The 18,931-nt window shown below is 40.8% G+C and overlaps 1 protein-coding gene across 12 annotated transcripts in view; it reads left to right on the forward strand.

The window, feature by feature from the left end:
* Positions 1-18,931, forward strand: part of NRCAM (neuronal cell adhesion molecule) — a 391,220-nt gene that overhangs the window by 165,248 nt on the left and 207,041 nt on the right. For 9 of the 12 annotated variants that reach the window (XR_004540624.1, XM_033958216.1, XM_033958225.1 and 6 more), the window contains 3 exons: positions 8,387-8,578; positions 13,595-13,612; positions 17,436-17,541. Coding sequence is in view for 11 of the 12 variants with exons in the window: in XM_033958216.1 (XP_033814107.1) it covers positions 8,485-8,578; positions 13,595-13,612; positions 17,436-17,541 (218 nt within the window). In the remaining variant the exon portion in view is untranslated. Of the gene's footprint in view, positions 1-8,386; positions 8,579-13,594; positions 13,613-17,435; positions 17,542-18,931 lie in introns of those variants that run through there. The other 3 variants (XM_033958218.1, XM_033958224.1, XM_033958226.1) reach the window with 2 other exon arrangements.

Consider the following 18,931-nt stretch of genomic DNA (forward strand, 5'->3'; position numbering starts at 1 on the left):
GAACACAAATGGTGTCCTCATGTTGTTCGAAACCCAGCAAAATGTTGCAGAACTTTCGGTGGGAGATATTGAACCGTCCTCAATACCACCCGGACCTGGCGCCCTCAGACTTTCATCTTTTCACAAAATTAAAGGAATTCTTGGGCAGAAAACATATGCAGACCGATGACAGCATCTACAAAACTGTCACCAACTGGTTCAAGGAACAGGAGGAAAACTTTTTTAATGAGAAGTTTGTCAAACGTAGTTTAAGACATATTTTCACTGTAATTAGAAAGTTTTTGAGTTACAATAAATTGCTATGAGATTACAACAAAATGATTCTTACTTTTAAAATGGCCCTCGTAATTACCTGAGGGCTTTGTTTATTCTTCTTCAATGAATTTGGTTTAAAGCCCTCTTCAGTAGGTTAGCCAGTCTGCTGCGGAAGATACTTCTGCCCTTCTTCCATCTTTGCCCAGTACCTCAAAAAACATCATCCCATGGTCTAGGAAGCCAAAATGCTCTTGATGGCATCATTGTCATAGCCATGCATTTATCTCCAAGATGTGTGTGTCTCTGATTTGTCCTTTACCCTCAACAAGGAAGGTTGAAGAGAACACCACCTGTGCACCTCTGTGCTGCAAATTCTTTCCCAGGGCCACAAAGTATTTCTTGATATGTTCAAAGAAATACAGAGCAGTATCATTTGTGCCAACATGGATGAGCAACATAGGATAATGGTCAGTAGGCTTGAGGTGTTTTGGCAAGCTTTCTTGGCAAACAGCACACTTCCCTGGACATTATGTCTGGTTGACAGATGGGTGTCTAATTTAATTGGATAGTGATCACCATTATCCTGATAGATGTGTTTGAATACTGGGGCTATTCTGTCTCAAATGTTTTTCAAATTTAATTGTAAATAATTTTGTAAATATAATTTTATTCAGATACTAGCAGCTGTGATATTGCCTGGCTACAGTTCTAAAGTACACAAAATGTTTGCATATTGCTACATAATATTTGCTTATTGTCAGTAACAGCCCTTTTAAACTGTTTAAATGGACTGAATATTTGAGTGACAGTAATAATTAGAGAAATGAATTTGAGTACTGTGTGCGGGGTTCATCAAAATATGCATATAGCAGGTAAGTCAGTGAAATAACACAGTGAATCATTAAAGTAAGCCATATAGGCACAGAAGATAAGGAGTCTCCTGCCTTGGATTCTGTGAGAGTAAACACAGAAGAGATGTTGGGGGAGGGGTGGAAGAAGGACAATAATACTGTTGTAAAGTTAGCACTGCTAATATTAATTTGTATGTATAATTTAATGCACTTTGTTCTTGTATCGAAAATTAATAAAGATTTTTTGTTTTTTTAAAGGACTGCTAGTTTTCACTCAATTTTTGTTGCCTGACTGCTCGCCCCCTAAAAAAACTGAGCAGGAAATTAAATCTTAGGTACCCACAATCGCCCACATGCTTTACTTATAAGCGTGTACATTCATGACTACACTATATTCTAAAAAGGAAAGTAGGTGCCTATGTTGTTTTATAGAATAGGCTCCTATCTGCTGCACATTTATTGAATGTCTCCCAAGAATCACTGTGGCTGATGATCAGCTGGCACCAGGCAGTGTGCTGTCTGCCCGACACTGGTGTTCAACCCGGTATTCAATGCTGGATCAATTCCAGCCACTGGCATTAAATATCCAGGTTATTTTTAGCTGTGGCAACTTAACCGGTTATGCCGATATTCAGAGCTAACTAGTTAAGTGCTTAGCAACTAAAGATAGGCTGCATAAATAGCAGGCCTATTTTAACTGCTTAATAATCCTCAAAAGTATTTGTGAAACACACTAAATCCTTGTGAACTTGGCTAAAACACAAGATCAAGTGTCCAAACTGGAACTATTGGAGAATTATCATAAGGATCTCAAGTGCTCACAGCTAAAAGCCCGATTTGTTTTTCAAGCTAATAACCAAAGGGTGAGCTATCATTGGTCCCATAAATTCTCCTATTTTAATTTATTATTTTTTATCAAAAACTTTTTATATAAATATATTTTTTTAAGTATAATATAAATCCTATTTTGCTTCATAAAAGTTACATTGCAATACTTTCTTCGATTCATATACTGGTTTTCAATTAATAAATAGTACTCTCTCACTCAAGATTGTAACTTAAAGAGTACTTAGCTTCATGTTATTAGCTTGAAAAACAAATCGGGCTTTTAGCTGTGAGCACTTGAGATCCTTATGATAATTCTCCAATAGTTCCAGTTTGGACACTTGGTCTTGTGTTTTAGCCAAGTTCACAAGGATTTAGTCTATTTTAACTGCTAACATAGCCAGTTAGATGATGAATATCTGCACCTAGCCCACCATGGCATACAATTTAACCATTTAGTGGCTAGGCACTAACTGCGAATATTCAGAAGGGGATAGTTAGCTATCTCTCACTGTATATGTGTGGTTAGGCATTGATATGCTATTTAACTGTCCAGGAGCCATTCCTGGCTAGTTAAATAGTTTTGAATATTGGGGGAACTATGCCTAGATGTTGATGTCTTATCCAAGGATGATTCTTGACTAGATTGATCTTTACAGGAGGAGGTAGTTTGGGTGCAAAAGAGGGCTTTTTTGACTTTTTTTTAGAGCAGCTTCTTCTCAAAATTAAATGTTTTCTTAGGGTTGATTTAGACAGTTTCTTCATGCCTTTGATGACACTTGAGTACAATATTTTCAGTTCTTATGATCATGGTCTAAGCTGAGATGCAAGAGTCACTTGGTATGAATGTTGAAGTAGAGAGTGACACGGTGACAAAATTCATCACCGTTCCCGTCCCCGCGGATAACCGCGGGATACCATCTTCATGTCATTCTTTAAGGAGAGAGGGAAGAATCAGAGTATGAATGGCCACAACCACTGGCCCTCAAGCTTTGCTTTGAACAATGCTGGTGTAGAAGAACTGAGGTTGAAATAGACACTAGAAAATGACATGGGATTATTTCCCACGGTTATCCGCGGGGACTGGAACAGTGATTAATTTTGTCACCGTGTGATTCTCTATGTTGAAGTTCATAGATGAAATCCTGATTTTGGAGGCGTAGTTTCATTCTGCAAAAGAAGAAAGTAAGGCAAATGAAATATAACAAAAGCAGCTTTGAAATCAAACATGGGAGGACCATAGTTGTTCAGAATTTTCATATAAAGTTCTCATCTGCGAGAGAGCCAGGCTGTCAAAGCACCACTAGATGTTCTTACTCATTAGCGTGTCTAACTTAATTCCACATATTGATGGAAACAAATCTTCACAACCACAGTTTTCAATTGTGGGGCTGGGTGTCGGGGAGGGAGGTCCTCTGCCACAGCCGGCTCAGCTGCTTGTTGCAGGTGCTTTTTCCCCCCGATCAGCTGAGTCGGCAGAACTCCCTGAAGCTGTGGTTTCGGGAAGTCCTGCCAACTCAGCTGATCGGAGATTTCCATGCTGTGATCAGCTCAGCTGGCCAAGTATACTTTTCAGATTTGAAATGTAGGTCAGCATTGTGCAGGCCTACATTTCAGGCGTCTGTCACGGCTCTGGGGAGACGCATAAGGATGCTTAAAGTTGCCCAAGGCCACTTCCGGGTGAAATCATGCCTAAGTCGAAACCCGTGACAAACACCTAAAGTGTAGGATCTTTCCATGGGAATTTTTTTTCTACAAACGTGCCTCCAAATTGACTATAGGATGCCTACTGCCGCCTATAATTGAGTCGCCCATTTGTAGAATCAGTCCCACTGTTCCCAACCTTGATATTTTGGCCTAAAACAATCAATTCAATCGGAATTTTTGAATTGTATATCTTAAAATAAATAAACAATGGAAAATCTTCACAGTGGTATCCACAATATCCATCTGCCAATTTCTTCTGGCAGGTAGTGCAAAGGTATGAAAAGGTATGATAGGATATAAATAAAGCTTTATTATTATTATTATTATTAATATATCAAAATGCAAAAACTATTTTGCTAGTGCTACTTGACCTCTCAACATGAGCCCAAAATATACCTTTTTAGCTGCATCAAATGTCACCTTATTCTGGAAACTGCTTTATATATTCTACCCTTTAAGATCTATAGAAAGCTGGTGGTGCCAGCTTATCCAACATTCGCTTTAATAAGCAGGACTACATCATAACCTGCTTACGTTCTCCTCTTCCACATGAATCAGTAGACATATCTTTCAGTTCAATCCAAATAAATCCTGTTTTCCCAAATTTTTCAACCCATGGAAGACAGATTGTGGTTAAGGAGACTCCAAATTATCCAAAAAAAATCCATAAAAATTATCTATAATGCAAAAAAAATTTGACCACGTAACCCCTCTTCTCAAAAAGGCCCATTGGTTGCCCATTTCCCATAGAATCACATTCAAAATTCTTTTTCTTGCATTCAAAGTTCAAGCCAGTCACTCCCGCCTTGGACCACTGCTGTTCAATGTACAGTATTTAGAAGACGACACCAAACTATTTAGTGGAGTTAGGACTAAAGAGGACTGCGAGGATTTACAAAGGGACCTGAACAAACTAGGAGAGTGGGCGATGAGATGGCAGATGAATGTAGAGAAATGTAAAGTCTTGCATGTAGGAAACAGAAACCCGAAGTACAGCTATACGATGGGAGGGCTGGTAATGGGTGAAAGTACCCAAGAAAAGGACTTGGGGGTAATAGTGGACAATACAATGAAGCCGTCGGCACAGTGCGCAGCGGCCTCTAAGAAGGCAAATAGAATGCCGGGTACTATCAAGAAAGATATTACAACCAGAACGAAAGAAGTTATCCTGCCGTTGTATTGGGCGATGGTGCGCCTGCATCTGGAGTACTGCGTCCAATACTGGTCGCCGTACCTTAAGAAGGATATGGCGATACTCGAGAGGGTTCAGAAAAGAGCGATACGATTGATAAAAGGTATGGAAAACCTTTCATATGCTGAAAAATTGGAGAAATTGGGGCTCTTTCTCATAGAAAAACGGAGACGTAGAGGGGACATGATAGAGACTTACAAGATCATGAAGGGTATGGAGAAAGTGGAGAGGGACAGATTCTTCAAACTTTCAAAAACTACAAGAACGAGAGGGCATTTGGAAAAATTAAGAGGGGACAGATTCAGAACTAATGCCAGGAAGTTCTTCTTCACCCAAAGGGTGGTGGGACACCTGGAATGCGCTTCCAGAGGGTGTAATAGGACAGTGTACAGTATTGGGGTTCAAGAAGGGATTGGATAATTTCCTGAAGGAAAAGGGGATAGAAGGGTATAGATAGAGGATTGCTATACAGGTCCTGGATCTGATTGGCTGCCGCGTGAGCGGACTGCTGAGCATGATGGGTCCTTGGTCTGACCTAGCAGAGGCACTGCTTATGTTCTTATATTCTTATGTTCTTATTGATAGACTTTTGATCCCTTACGAAACCTCACGATCACTATGATCATCGCAACAACACCTTCTTACAATCCCTTCTGTTCGATGGTTATTTCATGAACAACACAAAAAACCATATATTCAGTAGTTGCACCTACATTATGGAACTCTCTCCCCAAATCCCTAAGACAGGAAACTAATTCTAATAATTTCAAGTTCAATCTAAAAACCTTTCTCTTTAAAGACGCTTATGAAATTTATACAACGCTTATAAAATCCTAGACAACCCTTCTCACTGTAACGTTTTTCCCTCTACCATCTCATATTTTTTCAAAGTAATGTAACCCTACCCATTTCCCTTTTGTACCTTGCCTAGTCAATAATAATTTTTAGCATGAATGAATTCCCTCCTTTAAAAAAAAAAAAAAAAAAATTTGTATGATGTAAACCGCTTTGGAAAATAAAGCAGTATATCAAGCAATAATAAAACTTGAAACTTTTGAATACTTGCAACTCTCAGTCCAAAACACAACAACAAATGGTCTGTCTAGAACATTTTCCTTAGTTATCATAGAAAGCCAAACTGTGGGGTCTTTTTAATAAACTGTGTGAAGCAGCTAATATGTGTTTTACTACATGGGGGATATTACATAGGCTTGCATTAATGATGCCTGTGCTAAAAAAAAAAAAATAGCCTTCATAATAAAGTTCCCTCATTTAAATGCCTAACGAAGGAGTGGGTGGGAGATGGGTATAATATGAGTGGGAGGAGGTTTGGTTGACTGTGACATGTAGAGCATGGGTTGGTACTGCATGCTAGCTGTCACAACTACCTGTAGAGCAACTGATCCTATCGCCCCCCCCCCCCCATTGCCACTTCCCACCTCTCTCTCTTGAGGTGATGGTAAGTGCAACTGACCTGTAGCACAGTACACTGTCACAGGAGGTATGTTAGTGCTCCCCAGATCCTTCATGAGTGCAACCCCCGACTCCACCATGATTAGATACCAACATCCCCTGATATCACTTTCCACACCTTAATGCCAACCCTAACACCCTCGATCCAACAAACCCTTCCTTTGACACAAAGCTCTGTCCCAACAGAAAAAGGCACCAAACGTGAGCCTTCCTCTCTCCCCACCCTGTGACCCCCTTGTGGGATTTTTCCAGAAGTCAGCATTAGTGGAGGAGTATGCCTGAGTGACAGCAATTCTTCTCTGCTTCACCTCCATTCAAAATGCACCCATGACCAAGCAGTAATTTTGCAGTACATAGAAACATAGAACATAGAACATAGAAAGATGACGGCAGATAAGGGCTACAGCCCATCAAGTCTGCCCATACCATTGACCCCCTTTTAAGTCTACTGGCCCCCTTAACTCTACTGACCTGCTCTATTAAGTCTATATCCTAGCGACCCTATTCATTGGTATGACTCTCGCAGTGATCCCACATAGGTATCCCATTTATTCTTGAAGTCTGGGATACTGCGGGCCTCGATCACCTGTACTGGAAGCTTGTTCCAATGCTCTATCACTCGTTCCGTGAAGAAGTACTTCCTGACGTCTCCACGAAACTTCCCTCCCCTGAGTTTGAGCGGATGTCCTCTTGTGTTTGAGGGTCCTTTGAGAAGAAAGATATCATCTTCCACCTCGACCCGTCCCGTGATGTACTTAAATGTCTCAATCATGTCTCCCTTCTCCCTATGCTCCTCGAGAGTATAGAGCTGCAATTTGTTCAGTCTCTCTTCGTACGAGAGACCCTTTAGCCCCGAGACCATCCTGGTGGCCATCCGCTGAACCGACTCAATTCTGAGCACATCTTTACGGTAATGTGGCCTCCAAAATTGCACACAGTATTCCAGATGAGGTCTCACCATGGCTCTGTATAATGGCATTATGACCTCAGGCTTCCTGTTGACAAAACTTCTCTTGATACAACCCATCATCTGCTGTGCCTTAGATGAAGCCTTCTCCACTTGAGTAGCTACCACTAGGGGTTAGGGGAGGGGTTGGGAGTCTAATTGAGGGGTTAGGATTGGCATTGGGGATTGACATCTGATCAGGGAGATAGGAAATGACATGGGGGGGGATTGGCTCATGTGGATTGATATATGTGTGTGTATGAAAGCTGCTGCCACATCACTGCTTATTTATTTATGGTGGATCTGCACCACGACACGTGCTTCCATACTATCTGGCACTGAATGAAATGAAGTTCCTTTACTGCTTTAAATTACTGCCCTGTGTGGTAAATGCATGACACTCCCCCTGGATTTATCATACAGATTATGCATCTGGTAATGCACATTTATTTTTGTGCTAAATGTGTGGGAAGTGTCAAATCATTTTTTTAAATGGCCCTTTTGCATAGTTAAATATTTGCCTGTATTTTCTGGCATTTCTTTGTAATTATTGTTGAGTTTTTGTTATTAGTTTTTAAGGTTTAAGATTTTATATTTTCTGCCAGTTATTAACACATGCTAGTACATTAGTGCAAACACAATAATACTCACTAATTCTCATTGCCTAAGATGATGCTTGAGGTAATATGATGCCCATTAATGGTGGCAGCTCTCATTAGAAATTAGCTGTTTTATTTGCTATCCTGTTTTATTTTCAAATCTGCGTTGCTATTCTCTTTCAGTTCTGTTTGTTCTTCTCCAGTTATATTCTGTGAAGTATTGAGGCAGGCTATTAAGACCTGGAAAATGCAAAGTTATGGTATTATGTTGTAGCCATGATTTTTAAGGTTTGTTTGTATCTTTATTCTATCATGTTTCTGTTTTAAAACTATGTATGTAAATTATGTAAACCGTTTAGTTGTAAACGGTATAGAAATTTTTTAAATAAATAAATAAATGCATTTAATAAAAAAATAAACAAACAATAGCATGGTTCTAATTTTATAGCTAATATTTGCATAAGGTAAATTCAAGTTGTGTACTTTTCAAGTTTCTATCACCTCTAAGTGGTTTTGTCTTTTTTTTTTTTTCTTTTAGGATTCTTATCTTGGCCTTGGATTTCTAAACACATCCTTTTTAGCAAGAGGAAAGGCAGTGTGATACTTAGTGGATGTAAACTCCTTCTGCTTACGATCATGCAACCAAGGAAGATGAGCTTATCTTCAAGCAGAGCGCCTTTGATTCTCCTCCTGTGCCAGGTGATTGCAGGACTGGAAGTACCACTTGATCGTAAGTACTGATGCTTTAATTCTAATGTGCTATATGCAGCTGGAACCTTGCAGGATCTGAAGATACGATTGGAAAAGCAAGGGCAATGCGATTATTTTGAAGGCTGATTTAGGTAATTAAATGCAAAAAGTGAAAGGCAAATATTTTAACACTTAATGGGATATTAATTGTAAAAATTCTTTACAGATTCCTCCTACCAAACATCACATGATGGGGTCTATTCACTAAGGGCTCCTTTTACTAAGCTGCGTTAGCGTTTTTAGCGCACGCTAAACCCGTGCTACGTGGCTAGAACTAATGCCAGCTCAATGCTGGCGTTAAGGTCTAGCGCGTGCAGCCATTTAGCGTGTGCTATTCCGCGCGTTAAAGCCCTAACGCAGCTTAGTAAAAGGAGCCCTAAGGTGCATTAGCTGTTAATGAGAAATTTCACACGGTACTGCAAATGAAGTATTCATCAGAGACTAAGGAGCCCTCTAAAGTTTTGCATTTTTTTGTTCTTTTTTTCCATTTACAATGTATTAGTTGCAAAATCTAGCCCATGATAAGTTCAAAGCCTATGCCAGTGGTTCTCAACACTGTCCTGGGGGACCCCAGACAGTCAGGATTTCAGGATATCCCTAATGAATATGCATTGGTAAATCAATTCACACAAAAGCGGAACAGTTATCTATTTAACTATATCTTCAGTTAGGTCTATACATCAATTCCAAAGAAGCTATCAACTACTATGAGTTCAAAATATGGACACATTTATTTATTATGACAATTTATGCAAACAATACGCCAATTAATATTCATAAACACTTTAAACCACATGTAATATCACTTTAGGAACCCTTCCCTTCCCCACTTGTTTAAAAGAACATATTCGATGTCCGTTGTGAAAACCTTCACTATTTGCCAATAAAAAAGCCATCGGCATCCCAAGACATTTTTCAAAGTTCATTCACCAGTATTCAGGCAAGATTTCAACATGATACTTCATACCACATTATCAAAATCCGTTTGATTGGATCATATCCACAAAAGTTGTTTTAAACGATCATCGACAGTCAAACCCGACTGAGTTACGCTATATAGCGGCTTCAGGAGCTATGACTGGTAAAGGCTCATATTCCTTCTTTAATCATAAGCTGAATCAGCCTCAAGGATGAGACATCCAAAACGGGTCCTGATTGTTGAAAGAACAATTTAAATTAAATCATTAAATTATAGAGAGTGTATGTTTGGGCAGACTGGATGGACCATTTGGGTCTTTATCCGCCATCATTTACTATGTTAAGGTTGTTTCTTCCTAAATAACATGAATCTGACCCTTTTTCTTTGGACTGATACCACAATTCTTACCCATTACTAGATTTCCATGTTCCAGTATTAATATTATACAACACAAACAGTTGCTAATGACTAGAAAAGGTTTGTATTTAATAAATACCAAGAACACCCAAAAATGAGGTTTTTCGGTTCATAGTCAGTGGTGCGCAAGACACCAGCGCGCCGACAATCTAGCGCTGACAATTCGGCACAAGAAAGAAGCACGCCGCTGAAAAACTTATTTTTAAAGAGCTCTGACGGGGTGTGGGGCCCCCCATTGTAATGCATAGTGTTTGCGCTGCTGTTGGGGGGGGGGTTGGGGGGGTTGGAACCCTCCATTATAGAGAAAACGGAACTTTTTCTGATTTTTTTCAGGAAAAGTTCCTTTTTCTCTATAATGTGGGGGGTTGCACCCACCCCAACGGCAGCACGAACACTATGCATTAAAGTGGGGAGTTCCCCCCCCACACCCCCTGTCAGAGCTCTTTAAAAATAAGTTTTTCGGCGGCGCGCTTCTTTCTTTCGCTGAATGATCAGCGCTGGATTGTCGGCGCGCTGGTGTCTGGCGCGCGATTATCCCGTCACCGGTTTTTCAGTCTGTAGTATTAATCATCTTACAGTATATAGTAGTATTAATTATCCTACAGTATATAATAATTTGCTGCAGTTGTCTGTCTGTGCTGAAATGTACGTAATTGAAAAGCCAATGAAAAGTTTTCCATTTCAACTGTCATTCGGAGGCAGCACACATGTTCCCAGCACAGACATTCCAAGCTTTAAGCATCAGCTAAACACAGCAGTTTTCACAGATTTTAACTGTCAGAAAACTCTCGGCATTGACAAAATCCATAATAATTTGACCAGCACTGTACTTAAGTAAATGGTAAGTGCACAGGATGCTTGATTGATGAGGGAAAGTAGAAACCTACTTAGGCACTATTTTATAAGCACACATAGAAATTCACTATTAAAGCACTTAGACACACAAAGTACCACATAAATCTATAGTAAGGTGTGTGTCTAAGTGCTTTGAAAATAAACCCCATAGGTACCTATGCATCTGTATCAAATGCTTGCATTGGCAGCAGAAATTATGTCTACCTTGCAGGTGTGAATATTTACACTTGCTCTGGAGCAGGTGTAAATGTCTGCACCTAGCTTATTCAAATGCACATGTAAATTTGTTTATTTTATAACTTACCCCTCCAATTCTATGTACTGCGCCCAAAGTTGCACATGCAAATCTGTGCACTTTGTAGATCTGCATACTCAAATTAATTGTTTAACAAACCAATGTCAATGATTACAAATTAACAAGCAATTATTGGCACTAATTAGAATTTTTAAGTGTATTCTATAAAATTATGTGCGTTATTTGGAATGTTAGACTCACACTGACCCGTAACTGTGCATGAGTAACCTTGACACATGTCATAGCATGCACAGGCTTGTTTCAATACGCTTGCTGCTTTCTTTCATACTCAGGTAGATAAATTATTGAACACCCTTCGTAATTCAGGGGGGATTTAACAACCAGTCAGGTTTTAGTGATATGCTAAATGAATATGCATGAGGTAGATTTGTGTATGACTGGCACAGTGTATGCAAATCTATCTCATGCATATCCACTGTGGATATCTTAAAAAAAACAAACTGGCTGGGTGTGTCTTTAAGACTGAGTTGGAAAGCACCAGTGTTAGGAATGTTAATTCAAACTGTAGGCATCTTTACACAAGTGATGTAATAAGGGGAGGGATCCACCCAGGATGCCATCTGCCTCTCTACCCCCCACTCCTCCCCCCCCCCACTGCCATGCGTACACGCTGCTTCCCTTCCCCTGTACCTCTGTAAAGTTCCTGGCACGAGCAGCAATCTCCAACCTGCTGTCACGCCAGCATTGGCTCTTCCTTTGATGTCACTTCCTGGACCCGCACATAGGAAGTGACAGAGGAACAGCTGACACTGGCGCAACAGCAGCTTGGGGGTTGCTGCTCGTGCCAGGAATGTTACAGAGATACAAGGGGAGGGAAGTGGCACACGCATGGCAGAAGGGGGCGGGGAAGGTGGGGGGAGGTGGAGGTGGGGGGTGGAGAAGAGGGCGGGCGGGGTGCGCCTCTCACCCTCGCTACGCCACTGCTTTTCACAGTAAAAATTCTGTATTCATCTTTAATGTTCAAAGTACTATCATGGTATATATTACAGCTTGTGGCCTATATATGTGGAGGGGCATAATCAAAAGGGATGTCTAAGTCCGTTTACGTCCATTTCGCAAGTCGTCCAAAGTCAAAAAGTGCTTAAGTGACATTTTCAAAAGAGACGTCCAACTTCTTTTGACTTTTGAAAATCGTCCAAATTATACATCCTGCTGATCTGATCTAAAACGTCTATCTTTATTGTCCATTTTCGTACAAATGTCTGTCCAAGTCAAAAATGTCTAGAACAAGCCCTGTTGGACGTGGGAGGGGTGTGCAAAGTGATTGACAGAATACCCAGACAGGGCACCTAAATAGTGGGGTACCGTACAGGGCACTGCTGTGAACTTCACAAACAGGGTGCCATGGCTTCTCCTCACTACAACTCCCTTTAGGTCACAGTAACCCCCAAACCACCTTCAGAATCCCCTAGACCCACTTATCTACCACCCCTATAGCCCTTATGGATGCAGGAGCCACTTATATGCCAGTAAAAAGGGTTTTGGGGGTGTATAGGGGAGTGCACATGTTTCAGTAACAATGCAGTGATTACAGGAGCTTATGGGCATGGGTCCATCTCTCTATGGGTCCCTAACCCACCCCCAAGACGACTTAAGTTGCCTCTGGGCTGGACGACTAGGCTTTCCTATGCTAGGCAGCCAGGTGATGATGGTCTGGAGGCTGAAATTTCAAGTTATGATTAAAATTTTTATTCTGGTGGGGGGGTGTTAGTGATCACTGGGGTAGTGTGTGGGGGTCTGTGTTATGTGTTTTCAGTGATTATCTGGCGAGTTTAGGTGGGTTTTAGTGACTTAGATCATGTTTTAGATGGTCTAAGTCAAAACGTCCAAGTTTCCTCTAGGCTCTGTTGTTTAACTTTTGGTTATACATGCTGTACAACTAAGTCTAAGCCGGCCCACGTCCCGCCCAACTCCTGCCCTCGACACGCCTCCCGAAACGCCCCATTTAGCTTTGGATGTTGAGCGGCTCTATGAAGGCCTAAGTCGTTTAGAAATACATCCAAAGCCCGGTTTGATTTTCGGACTTGGATGTTTTAGAGAAATGTTCGTCCAAGTGCCGATTTAGGCCGGTTTTTGGATGTTTTTCTCTTTTGATTATGAGCCCCAAAGGCTTTTATTGATGTTACAATCTGCCAGTTAATGAAAATTAAATATATTTTTCAAGCCTGACATATATACATGTTCAATATGATGTGTGAACCAAAGAAAGTGACACTCTTATCTTTATAAGAGTAATTAATTGTCAGCCCCCAACATATTTTTTGATGATTGATATGATCATGAGCTGCAGCTTGGCTGCGATGCATTCCATTAATTTGGATTTGTTTCCTGCTCAGTAGCTCTGCATCTAATATCTTTCTCTGTGTACATTCCTCTCTATACATTTCTATTAACTCATACTATATCTGGCATCCAGGTTTTCTTCTTACTAACAATTAATTTTCTTTCATCTCTGCCTGTTCACCTGCTGATTTTGATGGGGGGTAAAGCAAAACTACTTGATGAATGTAAGTTTCTGCCAATCAGTTAGTACTACTGAAAAATATTCTGTGTGCTTTATTGATTTTTCTGGCTAAAAGTGTCAAAATGTGTTTGCTGTGGCTAACCTCTAATGCATGCAGTGTTGGAAAGAAGTGGGATTTTTTTTTTTTTTTAACTTGATAAACATAAATGAGTAAAGCATCTTGTTTGTTCTCTATGAAAAATATTACCTTAAAAGGGGAGTATAGATTTTATGAAATGTTTTCTGGGTGTGGAGAATGGCGGGTATATACCATATTTCCCCGCATATAGGCCGCCCCTCTGCATAGGCCACCCCCATGTATAGGCTGCAGAAAAGGGCAGCCTATGTTTAAAAAACAGAAGATAAGACGCCCCATGGTATTAGTTGCAGCTTATCTTTCAGTACCTCCCTTGCCTTTTTCAATTATCCCCTCTCCCCCCGTACCTTTGTTGGAGCCCCCTCGCTGGACGGCACGTGGCTTGGGTCTCCAGAGGTGCAGGGCAGGCAGCCGCGATCATTTTGGCATCCGGCCTGCCCCCACACCGCTTGCAGAATGGCCAACGTCAGCTCTCGCGGGACTCTTGAGACTCACGGGACTCATGAGAACTGAAGTCAGCCACTCAGCAAGCGGTGCGGGTGCAGGCCGGATGCTGAAGAGGTTGCGGCTGCTTGCCCTGCACCACTGGAGATTCGAGCCATGCGCCATCCGCCGTCCAGCGAGGGGGCTCCAAAAAAGGTACAGGTGAAGGGAGGATGATTGAAAAAGGTACTGGGGTGGGGGGATGATTTAGAATTGCTGCATAGGCTGCCCCATTTAACTAGTCCATGCCCCATACATGGATTTGTAAAACCCATATATAGGCCATGGCCTATATTTGGGGAAATACGGTATATGTAAATAGTAGACTCACTGGAAGATTGTACCCAGTTTCATGTGATGTGCATGTAGCCATAGTTTGAGTGGAAGAGGGAAGGAATGTTTATCGATTGATTGATTTCACTCATTTGCAGCCCGATATTCAACATTTTGCTGACAGCCTTTGGTGCTAAACCCAGAAATTCAATGCCGGCCATGTCCAGACACTAGAATTGAATTTCTGGGTTTGCAGAGCTGGCTTAACGTAGCTGGTTAAGTGCAACATTCAGCACTTAACCAGATATGGGTTACCATATGAAGCCTGACTTTTTGTAGTTCTAATTATGCTGTTAACCTGGCCAATTGAGTTCTGATTTCCAGAACTTAACCAACCAAGTGCTAACTCCATCCCCAGAATGCACTAATATTGTAAGTACATATATACAGCTATATACAAACCAAGATTATACTACCAGGATATGATGTTTTTTTCTCTTGTATAATTTACAGTTAACAACTGAATATCATTTAATAAAATAGATCATGCTTATTCAAAGGATTTCCTGCACACTATCCGTTCTGCTAGTTTTTATTTTCCATTCTAGCACCTTCACTCAGAAAACAAAACAACAAAGTAAACTTTCCCTTAATCCGCAAGACTTCACTCTCTATATTTTTCCCTAGATGTGAATGGTTAGCGGCTTTCACCGCTTCCAGGGGCAACATTGCTAAACACGCTTCCAGGGGCAACATGCTAAACACAAAATGATACAAATAATCCTAACCTTCCAATTCCTATCTATATATACAAGTCTTAAAAATAATACAATCCCACAACCCAGGGCCTTGGGGGACAGAGGCCTTTCCTCACCTGTCAAAAACAATTCCTATGAAATGGCATACTGGAATAATTTTGAAAGGAAGCACCTAGTATAAGTATATTTTCAGATGCCTATTTTAAGTCAATGTTATAAAGACATGGGTGCATATTTCTTTTTATAAAATACTAGTATAAGTGGCAGAAATCATACGTATATTGCAGGTGTAGACATTTAACCCTGACCTAGAACAGGAATAAATATCTATAACTTAAAGTATTCTGTAAGCTGCCCATGTAAATGTTGAACATACCTATGAAAAGGCCATTACCCCTCTGTCGTGAACACCCCTTTGCAATTACACACTAAGCTATTTTAGCATGTAATTACACAATAAAAATTACACAAATGGTGCTTATATTTGGGTGTCCCTATACAGATTGAAGGGATAATGCCTCATGTTAAGTTACACAGTGAGTAATATTCAATTTGCAGCAGCCAATGTTTTTTAAATGCTGGCTGTGACCTACTAAATTATCCCCAGATATTTGATGCTGGACCATGTGCACTCCCCGAAACTGAATATTGGGGGCTAATTATCCTGCTACTGGAGCTTATGCAGGTTCTGTATGAAATTTAACCAAGTCCTGTGTAAAACAGCCTGAATATCAGCCTGTACCCACATAACTATGGGCTCCTTTTATCAAGCCGCGCTAGCGGTTTAATGCGCGTAATGCCGCGTGCTAAACCGCCGGCTGCGCTAGCCGCTAATGCCTCCCTTCAGCAGGTGGTAATTTTTAGGCCATCACGGGGGTTAACATGTGATGAAACGTTGCGCGCGTTAATCCCGCTAGCGCGGCTTGATAAAAGGAGCCCTATGTAAAAGCTCTCTGAAGTCAGTGTTGGGGAGGAGCCAATATTTATGCAGGTACAAACAGTATTCAGTGCTGGCACCAATATAGCTGTGTAGCTGTCAAAAACTATTCTAAATTGACCACTTAGCTATGCAGGTGCCAGCACCTGCATTACTAAGCAAAAGCTATCTGGAGCCCTCCAAGCACGCTTCCAACTCCAAATCAAGTGCTCCTCCCTTTTTCCTTTCCTCTCCCACTAGCCTGCAACATTCGGAACCCCTCTCTCTGGAACAACTCCCAGCCTCAACTGAATGGATAGGCCCTCCCAGTCTTACCTTAGATTCCTATTAGTCCATTTGGAGTGGTGGTGGCAGGACCAGACTCCACTTGTTCTTGCTTCTAGCAGCTTATCTTCAAAATGGCTTCTTCATCCTCTCATGGTAGCCTCATAGTACTAATGCTTTAATATTTTTTTAAAAAAGATTGTGAATTTTGATTGAAAACTGCCTAGATATTTTAGGCGGGATGTAAATTTTTAAAATAAATAAATGGCAGTACTTAACACATCTAAAATTTGTAAAATGGAATGACTACATGGAAAAATGTCTTCATTTATTTGTGGAAATTGATGAGTAATCACTTCTACTTCCACATGGAAGTGACAACACTTCCACATAGAAGCTTCCAGGTTCAATGCACTTGAGTTTTTCCACATACATATTTGTAAAATGGCTGCTCCCAGCACATGTGGAGGCAAATACACAAGTATTCCTGCATATCCTTATTAGTATTTAACAAAGGGCTTCACATTCAGTAGAGACATTTGTAAAATAGCATCAGAACTAAGGATGCTCTGACCTGGATGTCTTCATGCGGTTCTCAAAGTTCTATGTAAAATGGGCCCTCACAAGTATGCTTAAAATAAATTATCCATGTTTAGGATTGTTTTTTGATTAGAGCTTAAGGGCCAATCCCTTCTTTTACTAATGCGTAGCAAGGGTTTTAGCGCTGGCAACAGCGGTAACTGCTTCGAAGCTCATATAATTCCTCTGAGCATCAGAGCAGTTACCGCCACTGCCGGTGCTAAAACCCATGCTACGCGTAGTAAAAGAATGGGGCTTAAGTTTAACTATTCAGACCTCTTGTGCAAAAGTTTCTTTGACTTTTGAAATTCAATATTGAGAATTTTCAAATGCAAAATTTGTGCTCTTTATTGCTTGGCAAAATGCATTTTTGGTTTGCTAGTACCTGAAAAGCTCTGATTGTATTTACATTTTTTTTTTTTTGCACATAATGAAGTGGTGCAACCTCCAACTATCACACACCAGTCTCCTAAAAACTACATTGTGGACCCGCGAGAAAATATTGTCATTCAATGTGAAGCAAAAGGAAAACCTCCCCCCAGGTCAGTGATATTCTGTCATATAGACAATAAAGTATTTGAAATAGCTGCCTTTGTATTTTTGTGTCAAAATGCTGACTTTCTTATAGCTCACTAGCTGATGCCCCGGCGTTGCACGGGTATTTAATTATAGCAATAACACTGTAAATGGATTCAAATAAAGATACTTTATAGTGGTGAATGAAATTATTTTTTTACAGCTTAATAAAAAGTACAATATTTAAATTATAATGTGAAATATTTGACAAAATGAATACAATACAACTAACGCAAAACGTGATTAGAAACAACATTTTTAGTTTCACCTCCAGGAGCAAGAACATATAAATTGTTGGATGAACCCACCCTTGAGCAAGCAACATAGAGTTGTGGGCTGAGAGACCCCCAGAACATATCATCCCAGGTAGTGAGGGATCTGCATACAAAGTTTCGTTCAAATCGGTCAAGCCGTTTTTGAATTACAGTGAGAATGGCAGCTTTTTACATTTTTTCCATTGACATGAATGGGTGAAATCTGATTTTCTGTTTGTAGCTCCGCCCACGTGTGCAGTTGGGCCGGGAGACCCCCAGAACATATCACCCCAGGTAGTGAGGGATCTGCATACCAAGTTTCGTTCAAATCGGTCAAGCCGTTTTTGAATTACTGCGAGAATGGCAGCTTTTTACTTTTTTTCCATTGACATGAATGGGTGAAATCTGATGTTCTGTTTGTAGCTCCGCCCACATGTGCAGGTGGGCCGCGAGACCCCCAGAACATATCACCCCAGGTAGTTGGAATTACTGTGAGAATGGCAGTTTTTTACATTTTTTCCATTGACATGAATGGGTGAAATCTGATGTTCTGTTTGTAGCTCCGCCCACGTGTGCAGGTGGGCCGCGAGACTCCCAGAACATATCACCCCAGGTAGTTGGAATTACTGTGAGAATGGCAGCTTTTTACATTTTTTCCATTGACATGAATGGGTGAAATCTGATTTTCTATTTGTAGCTCCGCCCATGTGTGCAGGTGGGCTGCGAGACCCCCAGAACATATCACACCAGGTAGTGAGGGATCTGCATACCAAGGTTCGTTCAAATCGGTCAAGCCGTTTTTGAATTACTGTGAGAATGGCAGCTTTTTACATTTTTTCCATTGACATGAATGGGTGAAATCTGATGTTCTGTTTGTAGCTCCGCCCACGTGTGCAGGTGGGCCGCGAGACCCCCAGAACATATCATCCCAGGTAGTGAGGGATCTGCATACCAAGTTTCGTTCAAATCGGTCAAGCCGTTTTTGCGTGATCACGGCACATACACACACACACACATACATACATACACACATACATACCTCCGATTTTATATATATATAGATTCTTGCTGGTTTTTACTGAACCACGGTAGAGCTTCTTAC

The sequence above is a fragment of the Geotrypetes seraphini genome, chromosome 9, assembly GCF_902459505.1.
Source record: "Geotrypetes seraphini chromosome 9, aGeoSer1.1, whole genome shotgun sequence".
NCBI classification, from domain to species: Eukaryota; Metazoa; Chordata; class Amphibia; order Gymnophiona; family Dermophiidae; genus Geotrypetes; species Geotrypetes seraphini.